The sequence below is a fragment of the Chelmon rostratus genome, chromosome 21 (genome assembly GCF_017976325.1).
Source record: "Chelmon rostratus isolate fCheRos1 chromosome 21, fCheRos1.pri, whole genome shotgun sequence".
Taxonomy (NCBI): Eukaryota; Metazoa; Chordata; class Actinopteri; order Chaetodontiformes; family Chaetodontidae; genus Chelmon; species Chelmon rostratus.
In genome coordinates, this window is record NC_055678.1 from 10,952,316 (window position 1) to 10,980,090 (window position 27,775).

At 41.1% G+C, this 27,775-nt stretch overlaps 2 protein-coding genes across 4 annotated transcripts; one reads left to right on the forward strand and one right to left on the reverse strand.

Moving 5' to 3' along the window:
- Positions 1–620: 620 nt before the first annotated feature.
- On the reverse strand, positions 621–16,373 carry fra10ac1 (FRA10A associated CGG repeat 1). Its single transcript, XM_041962373.1, has 14 exons — positions 16,293–16,373; positions 15,176–15,255; positions 14,791–14,883; positions 14,124–14,169; positions 13,801–13,877; positions 13,568–13,651; positions 13,325–13,409; positions 11,911–11,956; positions 4,513–4,626; positions 3,371–3,413; positions 2,642–2,784; positions 2,380–2,430; positions 1,497–1,581; positions 621–806 (listed from the first exon to the last, which is right to left on the reverse strand). The coding sequence occupies exons 1-14, from the start codon at positions 16,308–16,310 to the stop codon at positions 764–766; spliced, it is 1,008 nt and encodes a 335-aa protein (XP_041818307.1). The 5' UTR covers positions 16,311–16,373; the 3' UTR covers positions 621–763.
- Positions 8,622–27,762, forward strand: lgi1b (leucine-rich, glioma inactivated 1b). Of its 3 annotated transcripts, XM_041962371.1 has the most exons (11): positions 8,622–8,638; positions 18,108–18,284; positions 18,458–18,529; positions 19,789–19,860; positions 20,482–20,553; positions 24,243–24,314; positions 24,850–25,019; positions 25,146–25,310; positions 25,405–25,625; positions 26,002–26,248; positions 27,413–27,762. In XM_041962371.1, exons 1-11 carry the CDS (start codon positions 8,622–8,624, stop codon positions 27,760–27,762), a joined length of 1,635 nt encoding a protein of 544 aa, XP_041818305.1. The 3 variants fall into 3 exon arrangements, with proteins under 3 accessions (XP_041818305.1, XP_041818304.1, XP_041818306.1); XM_041962370.1 differs by lacking the exon at positions 8,622–8,638 and having other exon boundaries at positions 18,073–18,284; XM_041962372.1 differs by lacking the exons at positions 8,622–8,638; positions 18,458–18,529 and having other exon boundaries at positions 18,073–18,284.
- The last annotated feature ends 13 nt before the right edge of the window (positions 27,763–27,775 follow it).

Consider the following 27,775-nt stretch of genomic DNA (forward strand, 5'->3'; position numbering starts at 1 on the left):
AGCTAATCCTTGTTGTGTTGCCAGAGCAGCGCTTGGCTCTTTTGTATGACTATTTCACTGACTTTCTCTCACACAGGAAAGAGTACCAAAATTTGCCAAATCTGCAGTGCAGGTTTAATTAATAAGAGACCATTTCAAATAAAAAAAAAACAGTCTGCAGCCATGCCAACGGCTCTGTGAGGCTGCACTGAGGAATAGTGGTGCTTTGAGCTAAATGCTAGCATTAGCATGCTAGCATGCTGATGTTAAACATAATTTTTAACATATTCCTGTCATGCTATCAGTAATTAGCACTAAACACGAAGTCTAACAAGAATGTCATTAGCTTTACTGTAGTTTTGGACTAATAAAATGTTTTGTGTTGGCTCTAGATGAAAGGTTAAGGTATCACTTAAGTAATTACAATTTATCCCAAAAACACAGAAATGTCTGCACCAAATTTCATGGCAATCCATCCAAAAGTGGTAGAGACATTTCAGTCTGGCACAAAGTTGAGGACCCCAGAGCCACGCCCTGCCATGGCTAAAAATCCTTTCATTTTTTTCTGCAGTGATGGTGGAGGGATTGAAACAGTGTGGTGACACACGTGTGAAATAAAGGCTCTGACAGGTACAGGATAAACATGAAGTTTATTTCTGTAGCGGTACTGAAACATACAATCAAAGAAACCTACATGCACACAAGGCTCAAACAGAACATGCTTGGTGTCAGCGGTGCACAGGAGGAAGCGTCGTCACAGCAGGGTTGCCGCTGATACCAGCAGTCAAAGGAACATGTCTTCAAAGTATTCATCAAACTCCTCCTCCCTAGACACATAAAACAAACAAAATCACTGAAGTGTTCCTGTCATGCATGGCACTACACAGACTTAAATTCTTTGTATGGGTGGCCCCTGACTAACTCTGGCAGTGTTAGCGCTGTGCTTTTTTAAATTTCATTTACATTTTATTCAGGCTCTTGATGATATGACTTGATGTGGTGTAGCAAACATTGGTACAGAATACAAACAAATAAATAGTGGCAGGCAGCAAAAAAACAAAACAAAAACCAAGCAAGAAAAAAGGCACTAAATGCACTCACTCGTCTTTACTGAATGCATCAAAGGAGCTGGTATGAATGTGACACTTGTTATTACATTTAAATACGACATGATATTCCTCTCTGACATAATTATGGTTACATAAATCACAGAACCATGACTTACAGGATCTAGTCAATGCTGTGCTACAGTAATTTGTAGCCAGCGCAGTGGGTCAGAAGCGTTACCGGTACATATTGTCCAAAGTGTTAAAAAAAGTAAAACTCTGTCTTGAGGACAGAGTTTTACTTTTTTCTGACAGTTCAGGACAGCTTTGTGCAGGGTACCTAAGTGGTCTCTATGCTGTGCTATATAGAGATCAGTAACATATGTACACTAATTGATTTAGACTGTCATTGATGGTCTTAAAGCATCTTACTGTGTGTGGTCTTAAATGCACATGAGCTGTAACCCTCACCTTGACTTTTCCTCCAATGCAGGGGCGGGTCCTCGCCAGTGGTCGGCCTCTGATTGGCCCTCTGGTTCGTCACCAGCTTCAGAGTCTAGAGGAAGAGAGAAAGTCACACTTCCAGGATGAGAAAACTGACCCTTGTTCGTCAGTTTTAATGTCAGTAGCATTTGTTTGCCCTCTAACCAGAGCTAAACCAGATCACACTGTGCAAAACACTAATTATGGGTTATCTTCACCAGCTCCTCTTTTCCAGGAGAACAAGAGCTTCCATAACCTTAAAGTCCCCTGCTCCCTGAACACATTGCTTACTCATTCCACAATGTTCTAGAATTCCTACATTTAATCAAGTTCAGCCTTCAAAAACCACCTCAAATATGTGAGACTGAGACAAGACAAAGAGTGTGTGTTTCTGGTTCCTCTGCATGTTGAAATAACCTCTGGACATAAAAATGTAGTTTTTGTGTTCTACTTCACCCTCCCACCACCCATCCATCCATCCAGACAGACTCTGGAATAAACAGAACAGGGACACAAGGGCAAAGACATACTTCATTTCATGCTGCTCACAGTGAAGGGCAAAAAGACGAAAAAAGTTGAGAGGAATGGGGAGTAAGACGGTTGAGAAAAAGCAGACCTGCTGTCGTTCTATTACCGTTCACTACAGGGCTAATGGATGTGTTTTTAAACAGGGCTGTCAGGGTGTTTTCACATGTCACGGTCTAGAGGCCTGGAGGAGGTAGATCATGAACTCTCCAATGTGTGTGTGTTTTTTAAATGGGGGAGGAACGTTTGACTGTGTGTGTGTGTGTGTGTGTGTGTGTGTGTGTGTGTGTGTGTGTGTGAAAGAGAGAGAGAGAGAGAGAGGGAGGGAGAGAGTTATGAACACTACCTTTGTCCGAGTCCTGTGACTCATCTGAGCTGCTGGAAGAGGCAGAGCGATCTGTAGAGAAACAGAGGGTTAGAAAATAAGGCAGGTTTTAATCAAAAGGGAGGTGATACAAATCATAATGTTACACACAAGAGAAAAATGGAAATTATATCATTTCCAAGAACAAACTATAAACAAGGCTGCTCTTACAAGCTGTTCCCATCTGATGAGATTACTGGCCTAATTAATGGGACAGTCTATTTGGCGAGGAGAGGAGTCTTACCTCTGTGCCTCTTGTGCTTGTCCTTCTTGGAGTGTGAAGACGATCTCTTCCTCCTCCTCTTCTTCTTCTTCTTCTTCTTCTTCTGCGGCGGCTCCTGGCTCTCCTCCGATAACCTTTTAGTCTTTGCTTTCACCTCCTTCCTCCTGCAAACAGAATCACGCCGTGAATAAACTGTACTCACCTTATAGGGCGGGCAAATTATATCACTATTTGGCAGACATCCTGAAGTCCTTTAGGGCCAGAGGCACTTTCAGAGACATTTGAATGAATCTCAGCAACAACATTAAATGCATGAAGACTTTCTATACATTTTGCTTCAAAGTCTGCAGGAACACTAAGACAGACTTTTAAAATCCTAACTGTAAACAGCCTTGGCATCACATATCTAACGCCTGACGTTTGCAGATTACAGCCATCTTTTTTGGATTTCCATCCATAATCAGCTCAAACTACATGATCACATTCAGTTGTGTCCGGATTCCACTTGTAAGAATAACAAAATTTGATGTATTATAATCAGGACTGGTAAGAAGGTCAGACAGGAGACATAAATTGTGGTCTGAATCCTAAACCCCTGCATGCTACAAAATAATGCGTGCTGACTGTCCACGGTGACCTGCCCTACTTCTAGCAGGCCGGTGCACACTCTTTAAGAATCACTCATCGCAGCAAAAAGATATACATTTTTAATGTAAAAACGTCTCAAAGGTGAAAAGCATGCCAGCTTACTTGTGGTGGTAGTTGAGTTTGAAAGAGCATTCAGGGCACAGTCCTAGAACAGAAACATCATCATTACCAACTCAAATACGAAAATGGATGAAGAAATGTTTTCATTGCTTCTAATATTATGTTTCTCATTATTATTACTGCAGTTATAAGGGTCTTGCACTTCTTATACCTATTCTTCCCCTTACAAGGACACACTATAATGAACTTGGTGAGGAAAACGAGCAGGATTAGGTCAAAGAGCAAAAGGTAATTTATTTTAGTTATTGTTTATGTTAATTTTTATGAGGACGGATACATGTATATACATTTATGTAGGTAGACATTTTACTTCAGAAACCGTCTTGATCGTTTTCTCGCAAAATTTTACATTTTATTTATGACCCTACTAACTTTCATTGATTTACTCACTTGCTCCCAAATATAAATGCTACAACAAATGTGCATACTGAGTACATGGTTCTACCACATAAATAATGACTGAAACTGCTCCATGTTGTAATGTAAATCATTCCTGTAAAGAGAAGAGGATCAAGGACAGAACCCTGTGGAACTCCTGTTTCACTCTGTCAGACGGATCATTTCTAACTGTTAATAATAACACACTAAGATTCCAAACTATGTAACATTGAAACTCTTGGGTGTTTTGAAAAATGTATTCATCAATTTATATTCATTAATTCATAGCAACATCATCCCTATCTATTACTTTTCTCCAATGTGCCTCGCTAAGTTTACGCTCCAGGATCACCAGACTGTTTCATTACTGTCAAAACATTTATGACTGCCAAAACATTGAATGTAGAATTACTACAAATTGGATTACATTTTTAGTTGATGAGGAGAAACTTGTCTGGATGTGACCTGTTGCACTTGCTTGTTAAAACAGTCTGTCATTTCTTGCTTGACTGAGTTCACTATGACTGGTGGGTCCTCCAATTACGGTAATTATTCTAACAGGATTTTCTGCAGTATGATACCTGACGGAGGATTATTATGAGCTGGGTCTTAGACAGGAACCCCTGCCAGGCTACAGCCAGACGCGCTCACACACACACACACACACACACACACACATGCACACACATGCACACACACACACAAACTTTTACAAAGAATGACCAGAGAAAATAATGAGTATTTACTGAGTTTGACCAATGCATTTCTCTTCTCGCCGTGTTCCACGTAGGCAAAATTCACCTCCCAGCTTTTTAGGCCTTCCTGCTTCTCACAGCGTTTGTTTCCACACTGGAACTGACCTGGAAGACCAGAGAGCAGATGCACTGGACACATAGAAAAACACATATTTCAACTACATTTACATCCTGGTGATATTTCAGCCATTTATCCCTTATCCACAGCAATACACGACGTACACAAGTGGAGAAATGTCTTATTTGTTGATGTAAGAGGTAAAGAGCAAACAAGCCACAGAACCATGACAGTGAACACACAAATATTTTTTGTTTGTAAAGATTTATTCTCTATGATATAGAGCCAAAGAAGAAATTATAAAAAACAACAATTGATGAGGGTAAAAGAATATGCCATAGAAAAAATGAAGACTATAAATCTAAAAACACTTCAGATTCAGTCAGGCAACATCAAAACCCTGCCACTACACCCACCCACCCCCTCCCCTTGGTCTATCTCTACCCTGTCCTCCTTAACACCAAGCCCCTTCTCATCTCCCTTTCTTCACCTCCCCTCATCCCCTCAGGCCTCCCTCCAGCCGCTGCACAGCCTGCCCATTATCCCTAGAGGAGCTTAAGGTGGCATTGATCTGGTCTCCGGGGTTCCTCCAGCTTGTAGCAGAGGGAGCGAGTGCGTCAGAGCAGCCCTTTCTTGGCATAGGAGCAAGAAATGCTCCTCACTCTGTGAGAGGAAAGTGATGCCGGTCCTTACCTGCCTAAGACTGAGGCTGTAAACATTCAGGTGAACTTGTGGCTTCAGGCCACTTGGACCATAAGGCAGACTTTCCCTTCACGTGCTGTATTGGATTAAGGATCGATGACGTCAGCTAAAAAAGGCATCTCTGGCTCCCGTCCTGGGGTTGGATCGCTTTATTTGGAAGGGTCTGATGTTATATTTGATTAACTAAAATGAAATCAGAAAATATATGAGTTTACAGTTGAAATTTAGGGATGTGCCAGGGCAGCTTTCCAGCAGAATATAAAGCTGTATTTTAATGTCTTTTTCCGGACTAAAAGACACCATACAGTTAATACGAGTTCTTTTTTGGATATCTGATGGCAAGTTCTCATTTCTGAGGTTTTTATTATTTAAAAGGCATTAACTGTCTGCCTGAACAGTTACTATAGTAAAACCAGCTCCATTAGAACAAGTTATTAAGCATAATCCTGTGAGGGACATGAATGTCTGCACCAAATTTAATGGCAATATTTCACTCAAGACAACAACTCATGACCGTGAATGTCTGCAGCAAATTTCATGGCAATCCATCCAACAGTTGTTGTTATATTCCAGTCTGGACCAAAGTGGTGGACCGACACTGCCATATCTAGACCAGACCTCTAGCCTGACTAAATATTATACTCATTAATAATTAACCAGTTCCTTAGCAGCAGATATATGTATATGTTCACCTACTTCCATTCTAAATGTTTTAAAACTGCAAATGTCAACGTATCCCTTTAAATCCTTAATGATTGGTCCTTTCTGACACTATATGGGTGTGACTTGGGGCAAGGCCATCTTTTCAGCTTGGTGCCAACATGACGCCATGAGCAGTGACTCGGAGAATCCTGCCTTCACCATCGCCAGTGACGTAGATTACAAACGCAATGGAATTCTCCCATGATATCCAGCTCGCTCTGTCACGTGCACTGAAAACCTACAATATGTTCACACACCTGCTTCAATCTGTAAAGATAGGGAGTAAAAGCCTGTGCTCTGCCTACACAGACCTGAACGCCCTTGAACGAGGTACTGAATCCCCTCACTGCTGCAGAGAAACAGCTCAGTGTCAAATATGAAAGAATGTGATATATTCGAAGGTCACCACATGGAGACTGTGAATGTGTCTGACCCTCCAGCTACTCACAACCACAAACCCTGGAGAGTGGAGTCAATAGAAATCGGTTTTCGGACAACCATTTTCGAAAATAAATGCCAAAAACGAAATATAATCAAGGTCAGCAAACAATTATTCGCATTTCTGATGCCCACTGGTCCCACATTTTCTTATGTGAAAGCTAATAAGCACAATTTATTCACTGGTGTTGTGCTCAGAAGGCAGATTTTGAAAAAAGTGCCACACAGCACATCAGAAGAAGCTTTACGCTAAAATCCCCTGTACGGGTTATGTGCTGACAGTTTTAGAAACAAAGGATCTCCACTGTGTTTTGCTGGTAAGTAGTGGGTATCCTCACACACATGCCTCATGATAAGAGCTGGCACTAGGTTGGCTGAGCAAACCCGTTAAGAGAGGAAACTCCTGTCCTCCTACGTCAATGGTTACTAATGCCACCAGCCCGCAGCCTGAGATCAAGGCGGATACACCACAGGACAGATGGCTGCATGATTAACATTCACTGGATGAAGTCACAGGGCAGTGACCTGAGCCAGTGATCTTTCACTTTTTGTTCACTCTTGGATAGCAATTAAAAGCTCACAAAGGACACATTATAAAACTAGGACTGCTTTTTGAGAAAATATTCTAATTTAGCAGGCTAAGTTCACACGGGATGCTTACCAAACAGATGAAACAGGTCAAACCTTAGGACACCATAGACTTTCATTTAAAAGAATACCTATTCGCTTTCTTGATGAAAGTTAGATGAGAAGATTGATACCAATTTCAAGTTGGTGAGGTATGAGCCTTAACATAAAGACTGGGAACAGCTAGCCAAGCTCTGTCAAAAAGTGACAAAGCCCACCTACCAGGGTAGGTGTTGGACTATTTTTAGATTGGGCACAATCACTTCCTGGGGTCTTGCTGTCACAATGGGGTTGCTAGGCAACCTGCAGAATGAAGTCACCCGTTTTTTCTCTAGAGCTAATCTTTCGCTAATTTAAGATAACTAGCTGCTGGCTGAGGGTGGCGTCAATCTTTTCATCGAACTCTCAGCAAGAACGAGAATAAGCGTATGTTTCAAAATGCCTACTACTCCTTTAATGCCGTTACTTTGGAGAACAGAAGCTGTTACGAAACTATACAAATTACCATCAGGGAGCAGCCAAATGCACTCATCCACTTCTACTGCTGGCTAGTGAGTAACTTGTGTGCAGAATGTAATGGCTCTGCCCAAAGCTACATGAAGAGCAGCTAATGTGAAAAGTGATCAGTGCTATACGCACATGCTTGGCCCAAATAACACGGCCTTGCCCGCAACCAGAACAATTTTTTTGTATACTCAAAGTGCCGACCTGACTGAAGTCTGTAAGAATGCTGCATTCAAGTGCAATAGTTGTGGAGCTTGTGAATTCAGGACTGTTTTCCAGCCAGCTCCTGATACTCATCACCCCCTACCCCGCCGCTCCTCTGGGTCGACCACCTTTAATAAATTCTGGGCCTGTGGGAAACACTGAACGATCCAGACTCACTGCCCACAGGCGGATTTTTCAAATATTGGGAATGTAACTGGCATTCACAAGACTGATTCTTTCGCCATCCACCTCTGACTCTGGATCAGATTTACTCAGAGAGACAGGTAGTCCAGACTACACTCTGTTTTGCTATTTATATTTACTCCACAGCATCCTGTTAACTAAATAGGCCAAATAGCATTATGTTTATGTTTTTTACTGTATGTGTCAGCAAACCTGCAATCCATATGTCTCCATAGACTATTGAGAAATAATTACATTTCTTAATTTTAATGTACACACCCTATTCACACACAGAGATTACAGATGACACATTAAACAATGCAAACATAGACACTGGCAGTCTCTATTGTTAGGCTGGGCAACTCTGAAAGCTTTGTGAGCTGTGGGCTAATGAGCTATCACTTCTAACACTTAGAATACATTCAGTAACCCCTCCGAGGCTGATTTATTTCGTCTGGCACAACAGAGCACAGCAGGATATCCTTACAAAGCACAAATCCTGTCTACATTTGGACCCAGGCCAAGCTACCAAGCTAAAGCAACTCAGAAGATCTTACCTTTAAAGTGGGCTATCACTTCCATTTTACTTAAAACAGAAAATTAAGGGAAAGTGCCCGGATGTAATAGGATGTACTGATGTCCGAACTCAATCATTTGTCAACAGACTAAATGTAATATATATATGAACCTGACAAATAGGTCTGAGGATAGGGCAGGTTGTCATCAGAAGAAATCTCCAGCAAGAGCAAGTTGAAATGAATAATAAGAGCAGAATTAAAGGAAAATGTGAGGTCATTAAGTAGCCTCACACTCCAGCTTTGTGCTAGTGCTAATAAAACAAATGCAGCAGAGGCGAGTCAAACCTGATTCCTGTACTGTAGGTAAACGTGTAGAAGCAAACATTTTCAAACCATTTTTTAAAGACAGGACAGTTACATAAGCCAAGACCGTTGACAGGGGGCCCAACAAAAATAAGCCTGGCCTCAACTACCTTTGGCCTTTGACTTCCTCCTGACTGCAAGGTTGAAGTGCAATCTATACTAGAAGAGAAACACACAGAAAAACATGGCTCGGCATGTAGCGCCTGCAGGCCTCACAACCCACATGTATATCTGCTCCAGCGAAAAAGACTCTCAAGACGCATTTTTAATACCCAACATGCTCATGCTCAGAGCTTTAACTTGTCACAAAAACACATTTAATTGGAAGCAAAGATGATGTCTGGCAAAACAGCTCCATCAGTCTTATGTACTAACAAGAAAGAAATGACTTTGGTTACATGACTTAAAGGTACTATGTGGAGTTTTTGACCACTAGGAGTGCTGAAGAGTAATGTTTTAATGAGTGGGTCCCTGATTTGTTCATGTTATACACACACACACACACAAACACACACACACACAGTAGGATATGCATATGCATATGTATACACATGAGCAGACGATACGTTCAACCAATTTCGCGCTGTTTGACTGATCAGTAGTTGGTGGCAGTAATGCGGACAGAAACACAGCGAGATGCCAATGAAAGTACGGAAGAAGAATTGTAAGATAGCAGAAATGGATGAGGCGATGATGAAAGATTTGCAATATGCAGAAAAATCAGCTTTGTAAATGTTCTGTGAGGAAGAGAATCCATTCAAAACATTTGTTAGACCTCAAGAAACACTGATTTAAAAAAGTGTTTTAAAAAAAATCCACAAGGCACCTTTAAGGTCTGTTTATAGGTGCTTGCCTCATACACAACTGAAGGAATTCATGTGAATCTTTCAGAGGTATGAATGCAGATTAGACAAAAGGGAGGAGGATGAGCATGAGGTAAAAGTAAATCTCATTCTTCAAGAATTCAATAAGATGTAGGACTCCTGGGGGAGGATAACATGTGATCCTGCACTCATGTACTTAATTCAATGACACAATCTTTTTCTTCTCTTTCTCCATCTGTTAAAAAGCAACTATATATCAACCTCTAAAAGAAGAGAGAAGCCTTTCAGTACAGCACATTCCTTCATCCCATATCACACTGTGGCCATGAAAAGAAAGGTCGCTGCTCTGTCTAATCTGCCCGATTGGGTGAAGAGCAGCCAACATGCCTAATATCAACATGACCTGAAGTGCACACACAGCGGGAAGTGATAAGGAGACGATTTCCAAAAAGGTGTCCATGGCAGAGTGCAAGTGCAGCGACCCTTATAGGGAGATCCAGGATCAGGTTAATTGGGGAAAAGTTCAAGCTCGTACATTGTGTCTGTTAGGAGAGGTCGAGTCAAAGCCTGATTCAAACATTCAGTCCACCAGCTGAACGTTAAACCATGCTTTCTTGGTGATGACTCACCTGCAGTTTGTACAGACTTTGCACTCAAGTGTCTGCCTTTGAATGATGCACGTTAACGGCCTTCAAATCAAATCAAGCTCAACGATAAACACGTCTCCCACCTTTAACTTGCAACGCAACCTTTTTTGAAATGTTTTCTCCGAGTCTGAATGAGAACGCTGGGTCCACCTTACAGGATTACATTAGTATTGATTTCACTGGCGCGTTTGGTGTCCCATGCTCTAAACAGTGCTCAAGAAGTATTTCTTCGGGAATCATTAATGTACACAAATCACAGACAGCTGAAGTGAAGTGTCTCTGACCTGATCTAATCTCACTTCCTGTAGAGTATTGCTACAGGGGGTGACCTGTCAGAGACCAGGATTACACAGTCTTAAGCTGGAACAATATATTGGCTTAGTCAGCTTTCTCAGACATACTGTGTCTGCTTGTGCGGTTGCATTGATGTCAACATTAGTGTGTATGGCTCAAGGCATATCAATAAGCTGTCAAGGCAGGTTTACTCTCACCGAGTCAGTGATATCTCCTTCCATGTAAACCTATAAATGTCCGTCACTGTCACAAGCAGGAGCAGTAGATGGAGTGTAGGTGTTGTCCTAAGCCCAAACAATTAATGGACAGTAATTGTCAAAGCCCTGCCGACCTGTCAAAGATGGCTCACATCACAAGTACAGAGGCAGAATGAGGTTTTTCTCTGGACGTCAGACATAAACAGGAATCCAAATGTTAGGTACAAGTGAACATTTGTGTGAACTAACAGCTCAATTGCCCTAATCAATAACTGAATGGTGCGAACAGTCCAGGAAGGCTGGGAGCCACAAGAAAAGAAAAAGAAAAGTGAAAGGTAGAATATATGAAAGCCTTTGATGTCATTCTGACAAGCAAATAACAGTACAGCACAGTGAAAGAAGCACATTTGAATAATCGTCTTACATGTGGAGTGACTTGTGTTAAAAAGTGTCCTCAGCATGTGGTCTGCTGCAGTGTAAATTCCCTTTATCTCTGTCGCCATCTAGTGGAGACTGTTGTGAACTGTTTTGTGGGCATGTTGGTGGGCAGCTGTGTCCCAAATCCACACTGCATACTAATTTTATACAGTATTCACATACACACTAAATGCCATAGCACACCGTTTGACCAGCCAGTACACAAGAAACTTGTTTTATTTAATTGCTTTCTGCTGAAATTAATGACAAAATAAGTGCATGTTTCGATTTTCACCGCAAACGTCAGATAGAAAGCAAAATGCCTTTCTGACAATGGATCACTTGGATCTGTTTCACCTCCATCTACATTTTATTTTAATGTTCGTGAGCAATTCCTCCATTTCCTTTGCGTTATGGGAGAATCGTGTCCATAGACTGCACACTCAAAAATCGACCGTATTTAGTAGTCACAGTAGATCATTTTCTTCCTTTTCCAGTATGAACACACCGCATACTAAAAACTTGCTTAAATTAGTATGCACTTTGTATTTGGGAGACGCTGCTTGTCTGCGTACATACCTTCATTAAGTTACAGTGGTTGTTTTGTTAAGAAGAATATTTTCAGGGTAAAGCAGTGCATACAGAATATAAAAAACATAGAGAATTGCATGAACTCATATGATAATGTGATAATGTCGGGCTATGCCATACCTTTGCCAGATACAACTTCATTCTCAGTCCGCCAACGAAATCCAAACTGTTGGGCACAAATTTAAAAAAGCTCCATGTAAGTTCTTCCTTTACAATGAAAACAGCCAGATACACATCATAAATTCCCTTAATCTGATCAATCTTTAAGCAAGCTATGCAGTCTTAATTTAGGAATGCTAATGCAGCTCAGTATTTGCTCTGGCCTTGAATAGCCATTAGCATTCAGTAGCATTTGTTAGAGTGGGGGCTGAATACTGTTAAATAGCCTAACCAGGCTAAATGTAAAATCTCTTCAGATGTGAAAGCTACAACACATATCTTCATGTCAATATTGTTTCCAAATATTTCTGTCATGTTTTCTTGTGAATGGGTGCTTTGCTTACAGTAGATGTAATTTGTGGCGTGCATGCAGTGTCTCCAATAGCTGGAATGATGCATCAAAGAACAGATGGTGCAGTCTTTGGTATTTTTGCCAGTGCCTCTACATAGCTCTCACAGCACAATCTCCGTCTGTGGATTCATCTGCATGCCGACATATTCACCCAACACAACTGATCAAAATCTGACTAATCTTGTGGGAATGATGCAACTCATGCCTACATTTGCAATCATTAACAAATATGACTAATTTGTATGGAAATGTGGATTTATGTGGCCAGTTTTGAGTCAACTGGACCGACAGTGTTAGGACTAGGTTTTAAGTTATGACACTTAATTTCAACTACACTGCCTCTAATAATTATAGGCCAAACGGGGTGTTATGTGCTATATATGCATGTCATCTGTCAGAGATCTGACAGCTTGACAGCTCTTGAGATTTCACATGATTTTGTGAGATATCTGAGTAGAGCATCATCAGACCAAACGGTGCAGCTATGGAGCCGTAAGTGCACTGCCCTTGGGTTTCACATATTGTCAGTTTTAAAGCCTGGCCTCGAACCAGAATGGGCACAGTGGTCACTAGAGACAGAGCACAGTGCCAAAACACAGCAAACCACTAACATTTATCTAAAGCGGGGGATTAGTGTCTGAGTTATGAAATATTAACCTTTACTCGTGGCAACACCACTGGGACAATTAGTGTCATTTTGAAGCACAGTGCAAAAATGGATCATCTTGCCAAGTCCTGGCAGTGGTGTCTGGGATGGCTGACGCGTCTATACTTACTGAATTATTTTCTTTGTGCACATTATGTTTCACCTCATGAAAACTTGTGTTTTTACCTTCTAATTTAGCAAAAATGATGCATAATCACCTGTATTCTGTCTCGTGTGGTGACTTCTAAATGTTGAGCTACCGTAATAAAACAGTCTTGAGCCACCTCTTGCTGTATGTGCTGTCACGTTGTTTGACATTTACTAAACGCCTACCACGCCTGTATTTCTGTTTAAATTGTTTCATCCATTCAACCCACCTTGTTTTCCTTGTATCTGCTGAGGTCAGCTATGCAGTACTCTTTAAACAGCTTATCATAATACTTCTTGGCAAGGTCTTTTTCCCTGGAACAGAATAAGTCCAGAAGTAAGTAAGTAAGTAACTGCCCACGTGTTTATAATTCCTTTAAAGAAAAAAAATTTCATTAAAGGACAGAACAATTATGAAAAGAACACTGAATATCATCGTGTCAGCGTGTATACAGCTGACTGTGGACCATCACCATGTCATGTCGTCCTCGTCCTCGTCCCTCCACAGGAAGCGATGATTCTCACGCAGTACATCCAGATCGGTTTTGTCTTTGGCACTGAGGTAAAGAAAAGATAAAACGAGAGGGCTTATAATCACAAATAAACAGATATGAACAATGGTCTGTTATGGGTAACATATTGTCTTTATCTCAGAGTGACAGCAGATGACTGACTGTCAAGCCTGATAGTGAGACACAATACTTACACAGAGCGTTTGAAGTCGGCCATCTGTCCTCCATAATAAAGTATGTAGTCACTGACAAACTTCTTGTGTCGCTCAAACTGGAGACATCTGCTTAAGGTCAGTCTCTCTTTGGATGTTAACGTTTGCACATTGTGAACTGCAAAAACTGAAATTTCCCACATTCCTTAGTTTAAATAAAAGCAACTGAGCACTTATATAGGATGACTGCTATGGGATTTTTTGAGAGGGCATAACATATGTAGTTTTAACAATGTGTTTCATTATTTCATACTGAAATCGTAATATAAAAAAAAACACAGAGAAGGTAAATTAAAAAAGGATACAGCATTCATTGATATCAAATGGGCTCTTCTGTTTCTGGCTTCCTCTCTGAAAAACAGGACAAGAATAGTGATCTATAAGATAAACAAAGTATACAGTGTCATACAAAAACATATGTGCAAGATTGTACATAGAAATGAGCTGCTTAAGCTTTGTGTTGAGTATCTTTGTCTCAGAAAAGCCCTCATCTTTTGAAACATGAATCAAAAGTGACAACAATGGACTGACAGGAAACTATTATAACACAAAGAAATTATGATCCCATTTGATTTTATTAGAAGCATAAATTAAAACAACACACATCCTCTCTGGATGGTAATGTAAGGACAATTGGAAAATGTATCTAATTTTGGCAGTAATGATGAGTTTTCAAACATGAAAATTAAAATTGGATTTCTCTCATTTTAATTGTGTCGTACATCATAAGCATACAGTTTGCAAATAAAATTTCAGTTTGACTGAATTATTTCATTTTACTATTGGCAATTCTTATATATTATCAGAACTGGCATTAAACTGGCATTGCTGTGTGAACAGGTAAATGGCATTTGACCGCAAAGGAATAACAATTATTTTGGAATGACAGAAGTGAGCAGGAAGCTCTGCCATGATTGTAGATAAACCTAAATGTAAAATTAAATGACTCGTATATTCTCACTGCAACTGTACCTGTCAAGTTCATTAGAGTGTAAACTCCTGTGGGCCACCTTCGAGTGCCGACCTTTCTGGAAAGGCTTCTGTAGGATCTCCTCCTCACGTTTCCTGACAAAGGTACAAACAAATACAGAAAATTTATGTTAGTGGATGAGGTATCCAGAGTCCATTAGTCTAAATGTAAGCAACTGGAGACGAAAGTTAAGATGCTGGAATAAGCACTCATGTTTATTCAGAATATATTACCCTTTATATGACCTTTAAGATTTCCACTACAGTTAAACTCATTTTAGCATTTACGCGTCAGCACAGATACAAACCCCATGAGTTTGGAAGAGCAAAATTTGAATAAACTGGTAAATATAATATTGAGCCTATGTAATTTAGTCTTTAATATTACCTTTTAAGGCCTCTCCCTGAGGACTCTCCCTGCTGATCATCATCACTGAAGTCGGAGTCATAGCCGCCGGCTCCGTGCACCTGAGGAAACAGGGCGAATACCTTCTGATCACACATGATGCACTCAGACACACAAACACACCTACGCGCAGAAGGATGCATATTTAAAACAGCATAGCTGTGTGCATATATATACGTACACAGTAATTCAGACGCATGCAGAGTAACCAGTGACAGTTTACACAGTACTCTAAGTACTTAGTCTTACAAATGTTTCTCCACTACACACATATCAGGTTATGACTGGCCAGTCACTGTCAGAATTAGCTCTAATGGCCAAGTATGACAGTACATAAGCCAAGTACATGTATACTGTATGAATACGTGTACAAGGAATTTGACTCCAGTTTTAAGTTATTCTCCATGTGCTCACACACAGTTTACAGGAAAGACGGAAATAGACAATGTTACAGCTAAAAACAAGGACAGCAAAGCTGAACAAAGATATGTAAATACAAACATAGAACTATTATATACATATAAGTAATAAGTAATATCTGTGTGTATGTATATACATACTTATATAAAGCAACAATGACCAACAATATACAAAGTCTACAAGTGTAAAGGGTACAGATATTGCAAAGAAATAAATACTGAAGGATACACATTGAGTAAAAATGATACTATGCATGAATATCTAATGAAATCGGCTCAAAAATCACGATTTCCATCTGCTGCAGATGCATTTCTATATATAGAAAGGTTTGCAGCTGTGAAAGTTAAACACACCTACACCACCTGAAACTGGAAAACCAAATAGCACAAACTCTGTACTATCCACTGTTAAAAGCCATCAAACGGAACCTCTCGAAGGTGCCATTTTGTGTTTTGGACTTTAGCTAAAGCGTGGTACAAAAATATAACATAACATAATAGCTACCTTTTGCTTAAAGCTTCACTGTAACCAGCAAAGCCGTGAGGAATGAAGAGAGAGGAACCCTGTGGGTAACTGGCTTACATATACTATGCTAATGTTTTACGCTAGCTAACTGTCTGGTAACAAACAGACGAAACGCTAAACAACGTTTGAATAAAAAAATATTTCTAGACTTTACCTTCACAAGATTATCCATGAGTTCCCTAACTGTAGTCTCCAGCAGCTGGGGGCAACTGTTTACAAAATGAAAAGCACGTCGCCGGATGATGACGTAGGTAGCAGAGCGCGGTATGATGACGTTCGATCCGGCTTCATGAATAATTCTTAGAGAATCTGCTGAGAAAAGATTATATAAATATTAAAACACGAGTCGTCGGGGCCACTTTAGTTCAGATGTTGCTTTGTTGACATCAAAACTGAATGATTTGCATCTCGATGTGCTACTAACGGAAGTTCCACTGATAGCCAGTTCTTTGCTTTGCGTTCATTGTGCCACTCTGTTACCTTATTGTGCTTTCTTCATTTCTATCCCTCGTAACATCACATCTATGTGGATAGCCATATTCATTCATCAACCCATTATTTCAATATTTATTGGGGGATAGTCATCACAAACGATGTTCCAGCTAATAATCTACTTTGAAAAAAAAATGAATAAATGGCTCAAATACCAGTTAATTGGTAATTCAGGGATAATATCGTTCATTTTTGCTGAGGGACAACATAGAGAGGATGCACGTAGTCGTTTGATCTGTGGATGGAAAATAAAGAGGCTATTATGCTGTTTTAATGTTTCTGGCTGATGGGGTCCCTGGGTTATTCGGGGTGGCAGGGGTGAACGCTGGCCACATCTCGGAACAGAAGTCCAGTGTTTCCTGACTTTTCCACGACCCCCGAAACTCAACAAAGGACCCAATGTGGCGTTGAAGAAAGAGAGGAAGTGAGAGACAAACCCCACAAAGAGCGTGAATGACTCTCACCCTTTGTTGTCTTAAGAAAAGTAGAAATATTTATGAAATTCAGTGCTGTGTTATCCCATATGTTATTCCACGTTATACAGCTTTATCACAAATTCATTATCTTGGCGTTAAGACACGATTAAGGAAGATTTTCTAAAAAAAAAAAAAAAGGCTTTAATTAATAATAGGCTCATGTTAAGGTTTATTATATAATGAGAATCTCAGGAGATCATAAAATATTTGCTATGCCACAATATCACTAAATGAATATTAGGTTACATGTTATTTCTTAACCACGCGGTATGAACTCATCTTCTTTTCACAGCTAATATCATTATTATGCCAAAGCAGGGAAGAAAAGCCTCTGAGTGAGTGAGGCAGGTGCATTTGCACACAGCCTCATGAATAGCCGATTCCCATTAACCATGCGCGGCTCTGAAGCGCGCATAAATAATAGCTGGCACCGCTGATAAAAAAGCGCACCTTGGGGCCTCTCCCCCCCTCTCTCCTCCTCCATCTCCCCCTTTCTTCCCCTCTCTTTCTCTCTCAAGGGAATTAACGCTTTTATTTGCCCCGTTTCGTGGCTGCAACATTGGGTCTTCAAGAGCAACTTATTTGTAAGCAGCAGACTAGTAATAAGGAGCAGATCAGATGTTGTGATTTAGTCGGGAGGCTGAGATCATTCGTTTTCCTTTCATGCCAAAAAAAAAATCTGAGTCTGTTCTCCGCTCCCATGTCCTGTCTGTCCCGCATTTGTAATCCTGCGCCTTGCAGAACGAATCCGCTGGACTGGTGCCTTTCCTATTGAGACGCAAGAAGCATAGACACCAGCCTGCATCAGAGCGCAACAACACCAAGCTTCTGTCATTAAAACAAACAGGACAGAAAACCACCAGAAACACTTCATACAGCCTGCTGGAACCGGGGTTACGAATCGTGGAGGATTTTGCCGAGAAGTTGCATGTGCAGGAGTGATTGTCCTCGACCGGGACAGAAGGAATGGGATACCCGGGCAGAGCAGTGAGAGGATGGAGAGGGTGGAACGGGTGGACGCTCCTGGTTTGGGTCGCCGCTGTCAGCTTGGCTGTGGCGGACGGACGGAGAGTGAGGCAGCCCAGATGCCCCGCCGGATGCACCTGCACCAAAGATAACGCCCTGTGTGAGAATGTCCGATCCGTGCCTCACACTTTCCCATCCGACGTCGTTTCACTGTAAGTGGCCCCGCACTTCAACGGACTCTTCATTTTATTGTGCCATTAAATGTGGAGAGCTTATGGAAATACTCTGTCTTTGCCTTTCAGGACATTCAGGTCTCATCATCTTTATTATGCCTTTATTATAATTTGACAAATTCCCCTTTGATGTATGTTCTCCGTCTATCTAGATCTTTTGTCAAGTCTGGATTTAATGAAATCACAGGAGGGAGCTTTGTTCACACGCCTGCCCTGCAACTGCTGTGAGTATCTATCTATCTATCTATCTATCTATCTATCTATCTATCTATCTATCTATCTATCTAATTCAATTTTCAGTGTTTACCAGAATCAAACAATGGGGCCGGAGCTCGTCAGTGGACTTGTATTGAGCCTGATATGCAGATTGAAAGGGGGATTCTCTGTAATGGTGTCAGGATTATGCAATAGACCACATGGCTACAGCGACTAACAGCAGGGGCAGGGTGGAGAGGAGCTATGTGTGTGTTTGCTGGGAGGCAGAGATAAATAATGGACATGTTCTTTTATTCCCCCAGAGTCAGCACTTAGAAAAAAGGAGAATAACAGTAAAATCATAGCTACACACATAACTATGGAGTCTATCTTGCTCTTTCTTTAAAATATGACATCCATTATTTGTATGTAACTTGGTGGAGTCTATTGAGCAATTTGTTGTTGAAAATCCACATATTAGCACTAAGGTCAGGCTTAACTGTGCTCTCTAATCACACTTCTTTCAGTTTACTGCACATAACAGCAGACTGTCTTTCCTGGCATCATTTCTTTCATATGCTCAGATGACACTAAATCAGTCAGGATGTGCATGGAGGCTTGTTAACTGGGTAAAGTGAATGAGTGGAATCGCCCCCTCATGTCATTATGTACTGTTGAGGTGACTGCCTGGACTGTCTTAACCTCCACTTGCCTTCTCTCAGGCCAACATGGTGGGTGCAAAGAGTAAGAAAAAGACATGAGGAGTTTAAAATTAAATAAATTGGAAACACACAAGTGAATAAAGTTCTTCAGTAAGATTTAATGAGTAGATGTAGTGAGTTGCACAATGCAGCATATTGTTGGTGGACACTATTCTTACGTTGCCATTTTTTAAAGGGTGACTCAGAAACATGTGGGAGGAGGCATCCATTTCTCTCTTTCATTCATTCCATGAAAAACATGTAGGAGTGATCTGCCATTCCTCCGTTTTATTCATTTAATTCATTCTTGAACCACATGCTGTGGGCAGAGATGCTGAATGAGCCTGTTGTCTGCTGCAGTAACTCTCGCCCTCTGTTTTGGACTTAAAGGAGCTGATGTCAGTGTTGGTAACAGGTAGTAATAGATAACAAATAGATTAAATGAGCTTCAAGACGGACTGATCCAAACAGCATGTCAAAATCTGAACATTTCCGATGGAAGTTAGAGCCAGTCCACAGTCGATTTATGAAACATGAACGACTGTATCTTAAAACTACATACTCTTTTAATTGTTTTTTCTTCACAGATTGTTCACAGCAAATTCATTCGACCTTATTGATGAGGATGCGTTCCTGGGTTTACCACATCTTGAATATCTGTAAGTATTGATCTCTAATTTCTAAATGGTTGATACAGACTGTTTGATGAAGGGTCATAAGATACACAAATTCCTTCCCTATTGCATATGTTCTGCATTGTGCACAAAAACGGATGCAAGGCAAAAACCAATGAACATCAATCAAACACACTTCCAATTTCAGTTTTAAAATATTTGCTGTAATAACCAGCAAAGCAATTTTCCTGTATGTATTACTTTCTATTTTTATTTTATTTTTGTTTAAGTGTCCATCTACAAAAAAAAATTATGCAATATACTGGCATGCATGTTGGTATTTTAAAGCACCACACAAGTGTTTTTGATTATGTTGCCTGAATCGGGGAAGACAAGCATACATCCTTCTGATTTTTATTAGTTCAGAAATGTTGCTGACCTCATGTGGTGCCCAGCCTAACCGCATCCAACATCAACCAGAGCACAAGTGTAATTAGCTACAGTACAGTAATACAAAACACCTGTTTGGGTGTGCAGGGCTTTAAAAGTATAATTCATGTTGACATTTTTTCCTGTACACAACCGTCTGTAACTGCTGAATATTCTGAAAACTGAAAACTCTATATTCATATATGAAAATGCTAATTAAATTTGTCTCATTCACAGATTTATTGAAAACAACAAAATTGCATCGATATCCCCTTTTGCTTTCCGGGGCCTGAAAGCACTGATACATCTGTAAGTATTTTGGTTCTATGGTGGCCATGTTGGAAAGCTTTATACGTCCTTCCTTCCTCCTTTATTCCAGTCCAGTTTTTAAAATGCATCTCTTCATCTTTAAGCCTAATCATTGATAATCCAAGAAGCCGTTCTCTGGTTAAGAGTTTTCTCTGTGGGAGAGGTAATTTGATATTAGTATTCAAGGTATTCTAACACAAACTGTGCATCAATTTCCTGTTTTCTCTCTCTGTATCACTTTGTCAGTGCCTGAAATGCAAAGGTAGGCAGAAGTGCTGCTGCCACTGGTGATGCCCAAGGTTACTGTCTGAAGCTGTCAGCTGGATCAGGTTACTGAAGGGCAGATGTGGATGTGACATTGCCTTAGTGGTCCAGTAGAGTTCACACATTTTTGCCATAAAAAGCTGAATAATTTTGTGCATATAACTGTGATGTAGCTTAATTTTTCTTAATATCTATTCATTGCTGTTGATGTTGAAAATGAATAGTTGTCAGCAGTGCTACTTTATCTTCTGCCGACTGCTGCGGGGTCTGTCATGAGAGTGATAAGTAAAGCATAGTAAGTGCAGTGTCTGTGTTTAGGGTTTATAGTAAAAGATCAAAAATGAATAAAATAGCATGCCTCGTTAATAGAAACTGTTCACGACATGTTAATACAGGAAACAGCCAAACAGCAGCTTATATACAGTATTTTTGTCAAAACTATTTCACATTCCTGAACTGCAAAGCTTGCCAAAACTAAAGATAGGTGAGAACGTGAGCGACCTGTAGGTCTCGCTAAATATAACTGTGCTGTAACCTTAAACTGAGTGACCTATAATCTGTCCCATGAGTCTCTGGCAGGTCGTTCCCAACACATTTTGGGTTCATGCCGTGCAGTGCAGACAAACGCTCGCACACTTGCCTTCCTCGCCATGTGTGACTTGACGTCTGAATGGATGGGTGATTTTTAACTCATCATATTTTCAAATTTAGGAAATTTAGCACTGTAGGGGAAGGAACTCAAATATGAGGGCTTTAGCAGATTATCAGCATTTAGTCATGCATGCTTCAGGTGAGAGAATGCATCACCATTACATACACTGGGATATATCAAAAGTAAAAGGATGAACACATCAAGAGCATGACTTTGCACATTGAAACTCAAGTAAACACAACCATAAAACGTGCTAAGCTTGATAAGGCTCTGCAGTCATGTATGCCCTAAGCGCTGATAGATGTTACTGACAGTGACATGTTTGATGGAAGCTGTCGGAGAGCAGACACCAAATCCACATCAGACGAATTCTTCTTCTCTGCTCTGATGATTCTTGAAGCAGACGTCACATTAATGAGGGAACATTCAGACCAAGAAGTGCTGCAGAATTTGAACCTGACATTCTGAGCTAATGATAAAAATTTCTTCTGCAACTATAGAAAAGCTGGTATTTGTGTCCGACACTCGTAGAGCCCTTAGTTAAGTGTGGCGTTAGAGGCACCGTTTGACATTTTGGAAAATAAGCTCATTTGTTTTTTTGCCAAGTGTTCAATACCACTGTCATATCTGTCCGATCAATATAAAGCTACAGACACAGGACAGTTAGCTTAGCTTTGTATAAAGAGGGGAAAAGAGCAGGGAGAGTTCACTAGTGACTTCCTGGATAATTGTCACCAGTAGGAGGTAGCCAGGCAGCCACCAGGGACCCCAGGAAGCCACTGATAGTCCAGCAGAAAAGTCCACGTAAACCCACAACTTGTCATTTCCAGCTTCTAGTTTTGCACAAACTCAACAAAAGAGATATGACGTGTTTTTTAAGTGAATTAAAGAGACGGTGGTAGGCAGATTTTCTTTTACCTTTGGACAGAGCTAGGCTAACTGTTTCCCCTTCTCGCTAAGCTAAGCTAAGCTAAACAGCTGCTTGCTCCAGCTTTCTATTGCATGGACAGATATGATCGATCCACTCGAAAGGTTAATTTTCCAAAATGACTTTCTTTTAAGCTGAAAATTAGTTGTCCAGCATCTCTCTCTCTCTCTCTCTCTCTCTGTGTGTGTGTGTGTGTGTGTGATAAGGTAACGCAGAATGTATCATTGATAATATATGTAAACAAAGAGTTTTCATGGGGGTGCTGTTCTGTTTGAATGCTGTCTGGCGGTGCCATGTCATTGTTCTGACAGCCATTATTCCAAAACCCCAATAGTGCAAAAAATGTCCCATTAGACCAAAGCCCACTTCTTCCCACAGCTCATTATCCTGAAGACCCGCCCCTTCTCCACCTCTGATCTGCTTTCACTCTGACATTCTTTTCTAACCCTAACCATCTACCCCTTACCCTACCCAAGAAACAAACACTAGCCAATTAGAGGGCGAGTCTTCATGAAATGCAGGTGGGGAAAAAATCAACAGATTGTGTGTATTTCTGGAGCACTGGGTCTTTGGAGCAATGGCCGTTTGTTTCCAGGTTGTCAGACAAAAGGGTTTTAAGTGCGATGAGACATTTTTTGGACTATTTGGGTTCCTAAATATTGGTCAGTCGAAGCAACAGGCAGTCCCCTGTCTGGTGTAATCACAGCAGAGCTGCAACTTTCATGTGAACTCTAAGGAAGAGTCAGAATGTGAATCTTGTTCATAGGACAGCCCATAATAACTACTGGGACAAATCATAACCAACCTGCTTAGCTTCATTGGTCTAGGATTAATTTGCAAGTAAGCAGTTATTAACCAATAACGCGTGAACAGCTACAGAATGTCAGCTGAGGTTTAGAAAGAAAGTCCTATGCAGTCACCTGGTGGGATAAATAGCTTTTTTTTTTCTTTTTCTTTTTTTTTTTTTTTGCTGTTCCGTGGATAATTTTACTTGTTTTGGAGGAAAGAAGACAAAATAAATAAATAAATAAATGCATAAGAGGGCATTTTATATGCGACACATACAGTAAATCCATTATTAAAGTGCACAGGCAGGGCTCCTGCTGGAATCCCGTCTGTTTGTAGACTGCATTCCTGCACAAACTCAAAGTAAAATGGCCCCTCTCCCTGGAAAACCGACTCTCAGATAAATAATGCAGACTTCATGAATTACGTCGACGTTTCATTTCATTTGCATCTCTATTTGGTTTGAAGTTCAGTCCCTCGCTCACAAATGAAACGTCTCTATGGGGCCAGCTTTGGATGGTTGGTTTTAACGGGCTGGCAAAGATATGATCCACTTGACAGCCTTGGAGAAGAGAAGAGAAGAGCTCTGTTCAAGTTGGTTAAAAACATAAAAGAGTAATACAGCTCTGTGTGTGAGCACGAACAGTATTAAGGGAGTGAAATGTTACCATCTACATCTCCATTTAATGGATAAGCTTGGTGTATAAAGAACAGCGTGTCGCCCTTTTCTAACAAATGGTATTCCCTCCCTGTACTCAAAGTAATTGCTGTCCCTTGATTAATAAATCACTAATGATTTAATTCCCTTTCATTTCACCACTTAGCCTTTTGTCCCATAACTATTGTCAGGGCATTGAGATTCTGACTTGTGCCTCCCTCACATTCGGTTGCTTGTGGCTTCATTGGTATGAGATCTACTCCGCTCAAGTCAGCCTGGCTAACAGCTTGAATGAGAAGCCTGTAATACGGCGTGATGACTCAGAGTCCATGATGTGTACAGAGACAGTCTGCCTCTAACTCGATCACTGTGTGTATGATTTTGTTATCTTTGTTGCTTAGGAGTCTGGCTTACAACAACCTTGAGACGCTGCCCAAAGATGTCTTCAAGGGCATGGACGCTTTGACCAAAGTGTGAGTTCAGTCTGTCTTTCACTCGGAAGGCTTTGCTGAGACATTAGACATTTAGCAATCAGTTAATAAATCAGTTTTCTAATTGATTCTCATGTATGTGCGTGTAACTCTGAGCTGATTTGTAATTGACGATATAGTGTTCCTGAGCCAGAGAGTCAGTGTAAATGGTAAACAAGACAATTACTGACAAAAGAATTGGGTCCTGGCTGCCACAATCAGGAATAATACAGCCTGAAGTGTGTGTGTGTATGTGTGTGTGGATTCAATACACACATCCAAGGTCAACAGCAATTCAGACTAAGAGTGGGCGACGAGCACAGGCTACCGAGGAGATAGGACACTTGTTGTGGCTTTCCTGGCCTGGAGCCCAAGTGCAGCCGAGCAGTGGCGAGACAGACGGCGGGACAGTAAGCAGATCAGGGAGCGGAAATAAAAAGCATAGTTTGAAACACATGTTTCAATAGTAAATCTCAACCAGTTAACACGTGTATTTCTCTGTGAGCTGATGTCCCATGTGGTCTGTGCACGCATGCAGGGATCTACGGGGCAACAACCTGATATGCGACTGCAAGCTGAAGTGGTTGGTGGAGTGGATGCACCACACTAATGCCACCCTGGACCAGATCTACTGCAGCGGTCCACCCGTTCACCAGGGGAAGAAGCTCAACGACCTGCTGCCACACTCCTTTGACTGCATCACAGCGGGTATCATCTTCCTGTGTCTGGCCCCCTGCCATGGAAGCATTATGCTAACAGTGGCTCTCTGTTACTGCCTCATCCATTTCACTTGTTTCCTTCCTGTTCTTATCAGTGTCATGTGATGCTTTTCAGAGTTTGCCTCCTATCAGTCGCTGAAGTTTGAGTCCATTTCAGTGGAGGCCTTCAGCTTTGGTGCAGATCAGTATGTTGTGTTTGCCCAACCGTTTGCTGGGACGTGCAGCTTCCTGGAGTGGGATCACGTCGAGATGACCTTCAGAACCTACGACACCATTGAAAGTGAGTTCACAAACAGTACCAGCATCGATCTTATCTTACAGTATGTATTAATGATGTTTTTCTGCATTGTCCCGTCATCTCTTTTCTTGTTCAGGCACCTCCACTGTGGTCTGCAAGCCAATGGTGATCGACAACCACCTCTTCGTCATCGTGGCCCAGCTGTTCGGGGGCTCGCACATTTACAAACGGGACACCTCCGCCAACAAGTTCATCAAGATCCAGGACATCGACATCCTGAAGATTCGCAAACCAAACGACATCGAGACGTTCATGATCGACGGGGAGTCTTTCTTCGTCATCGCCGACAGCTCTAAGGTTGGCTTCTTTTGCTTTTCCAGCCGGGAAGGTAGAAAACACTTTATGGTACCTGATCACATTATAGTGTGCAGGTGTTTCCGTTATTGTGTCCAGCACTTGCATGCATTCTGCTCCTCTAAACTACTCTTCCACTGTGTCTGCCAGTCCTTTTCCCCTGGTGTCCTCTGCAGCATGACGGCTTTCGTCTGCTCCTGCTGATTACCCTGACGCTGCCAAATGTTTGCATATGCTCTCACATGGGCGCACTCAGGCACACACACACACACACACACACACACACACACACACACACACACACACACACACACACACACACAAACACACTCGTCTCATCCTGTTCTGAATTAAGATGATATTAATGTTCCTCTCGTAGGCCGGATCCACAACAGTCTACAAATGGAACGGCAATGGCTTCTACTCCCACCAGTCACTCCACCCGTGGTACCGGGACACGGATGTGGAATACTTGGAGATCTCCAACAAACCCCACCTGATCTTGTCCAGCAGCTCCCAGAGGCCTGTTGTCTACCAGTGGAACAGGAGCCAGAAACAGTTTGACCGCAGGACTGACATACCAGACATGGAGGACGTCTTCTCTGTCAAGCACTTTCGGGTCAAAGGTAAGATCTGCAGCTTGAATGTACACGCAAAGGGTTTATTTTTGCACTTACTAAAAAGATATTGTGCACACTGCAAGCAATTTCTACAAATACAGTATCACAGTAGCGGAGTTAGCACAATACTGTATATACAGTATCTTATTACTATTATTATATAATAAGATTAATATAGTCTGGGGTGTGTCCAGTGGTGAAATGTAGGTACATTTACTATTACTTACTGCTACAACTTTATACTTCTACTCCACTACATCTCTGAGGCAAATATTGTACTTTTTACTGCACTACATACGTCGGACAGCTTTAGTTACTATTTACTTCTCGGATTACAATTTTAGATATCATTCTTGTCCAGTGAAAACCATGTATTTTAAAATTTGATGGTTCTGAATATTACAGAAAAACTCCTGCTTCCTAAACTAAGTAAACATTAACTGGTCCATTAATTGTTTTTTCTGATGTCATGAAAAGTTGACTTTTTAGAGATACATGGTTCTCACAGGACAGCAACACCACAAATATATGAGGATTTTATAGGATATGATACATTGCTGTAGATTAAACTACCAAAAGAATATAAAGTAGTTAAAATGAGCTCAACCTTTAACATCTACATCAGTAAAATGCAACACAAACATTAATGCAGCAGCAACATTAATCCAGAAACATCATATATCCTGCAATATGAAAACACAGGTAATACTTATGTACTTTGGCTTGAATGCAGGACTTTTACTTGTAGTGGGGTATTTTCACAGTGTGCTGTTGCTATTTATAGAGGATCTTCTTACCCCACAGGGTGTATCAGCAGCAGACTTTGATCCAAGGTCATTAACTCTGATGCACTTTCTTCGATAAAAACATTCATGACTCACACTCTTACCTGTAATTTATTGCGCTTTACTTCCTCATTGGTCGGCACCTTACAGGGTTTACTTTTGAAGGCGGCTATAAAACCTTTCTATTAATCATTACAGTATTATATTGTTTGTATTTTGTCTTTCTAAAGGGAAGGGTTATCTTTTAGTGACTCTTTCCTAACGAGCTATTGATAACAAGCTATGAATTATTGTGGAATTAAATAAACTGTGAGTTTTCCAACTTCAGATCCAGATTCAGAAGCTGAAAGTATAAACTCCCTTGAATACTTTGTCCTTTTCAAAGGTGAGCTGTTTATATGCTTGACAAGATTCATCGGGGACTCCAAGGTGATGCGCTGGGACGGCGCCATGTTCAAGGAGGTCCAGACATTTCCTTCCCGTGGCTCTATGGTGTTCCAGCCCGTCTCCGTCGGCAACTGGCAGTATGCCATCTTGGGCAGCGATTATTCACTGACACAGGTCTACCAATTCGACACCAAGAGGGGCCAGTTTGTCCCATCTCAGGAGCTGAATATCCAGGCGCCTCGTGCATTTTCTCTGGTTTCCATTGACGACCGGGTGTTCCTGCTCGCGTCAAGCTTCAAGGGAAAAACTCAGATATACGAGCACCTCATGATCGATTTGAGTAATTAAACCCATTGTCACT

Excerpts from the sequence above, each read along its gene's own strand:
- fra10ac1 (XM_041962373.1), bottom strand. Across the intron at positions 14,884-15,175 it reads TCAGGGAGAGGCCTTAAAAG|GAAACGTGAGGAGGAGATCC; the intron begins GTAATATTAAAG and ends TACCTTTGTCAG. Across the intron at positions 2,785-3,370 it reads AAACTCAACTACCACCACAA|GAGGAAGGAGGTGAAAGCAA; the intron begins GTAAGCTGGCAT and ends TTCTGTTTGCAG.
- lgi1b (XM_041962370.1), top strand. The coding sequence starts at position 18,073 with ATGGGATACCCGGGCAGAGCAGTGAGAGGATGGAGAGGGTGGAACGGG. Across the intron at positions 18,285-18,457 it reads CCATCCGACGTCGTTTCACT|ATCTTTTGTCAAGTCTGGAT; the intron begins GTAAGTGGCCCC and ends CCGTCTATCTAG. Across the intron at positions 25,626-26,001 it reads TCATCGCCGACAGCTCTAAG|GCCGGATCCACAACAGTCTA; the intron begins GTTGGCTTCTTT and ends TTCCTCTCGTAG.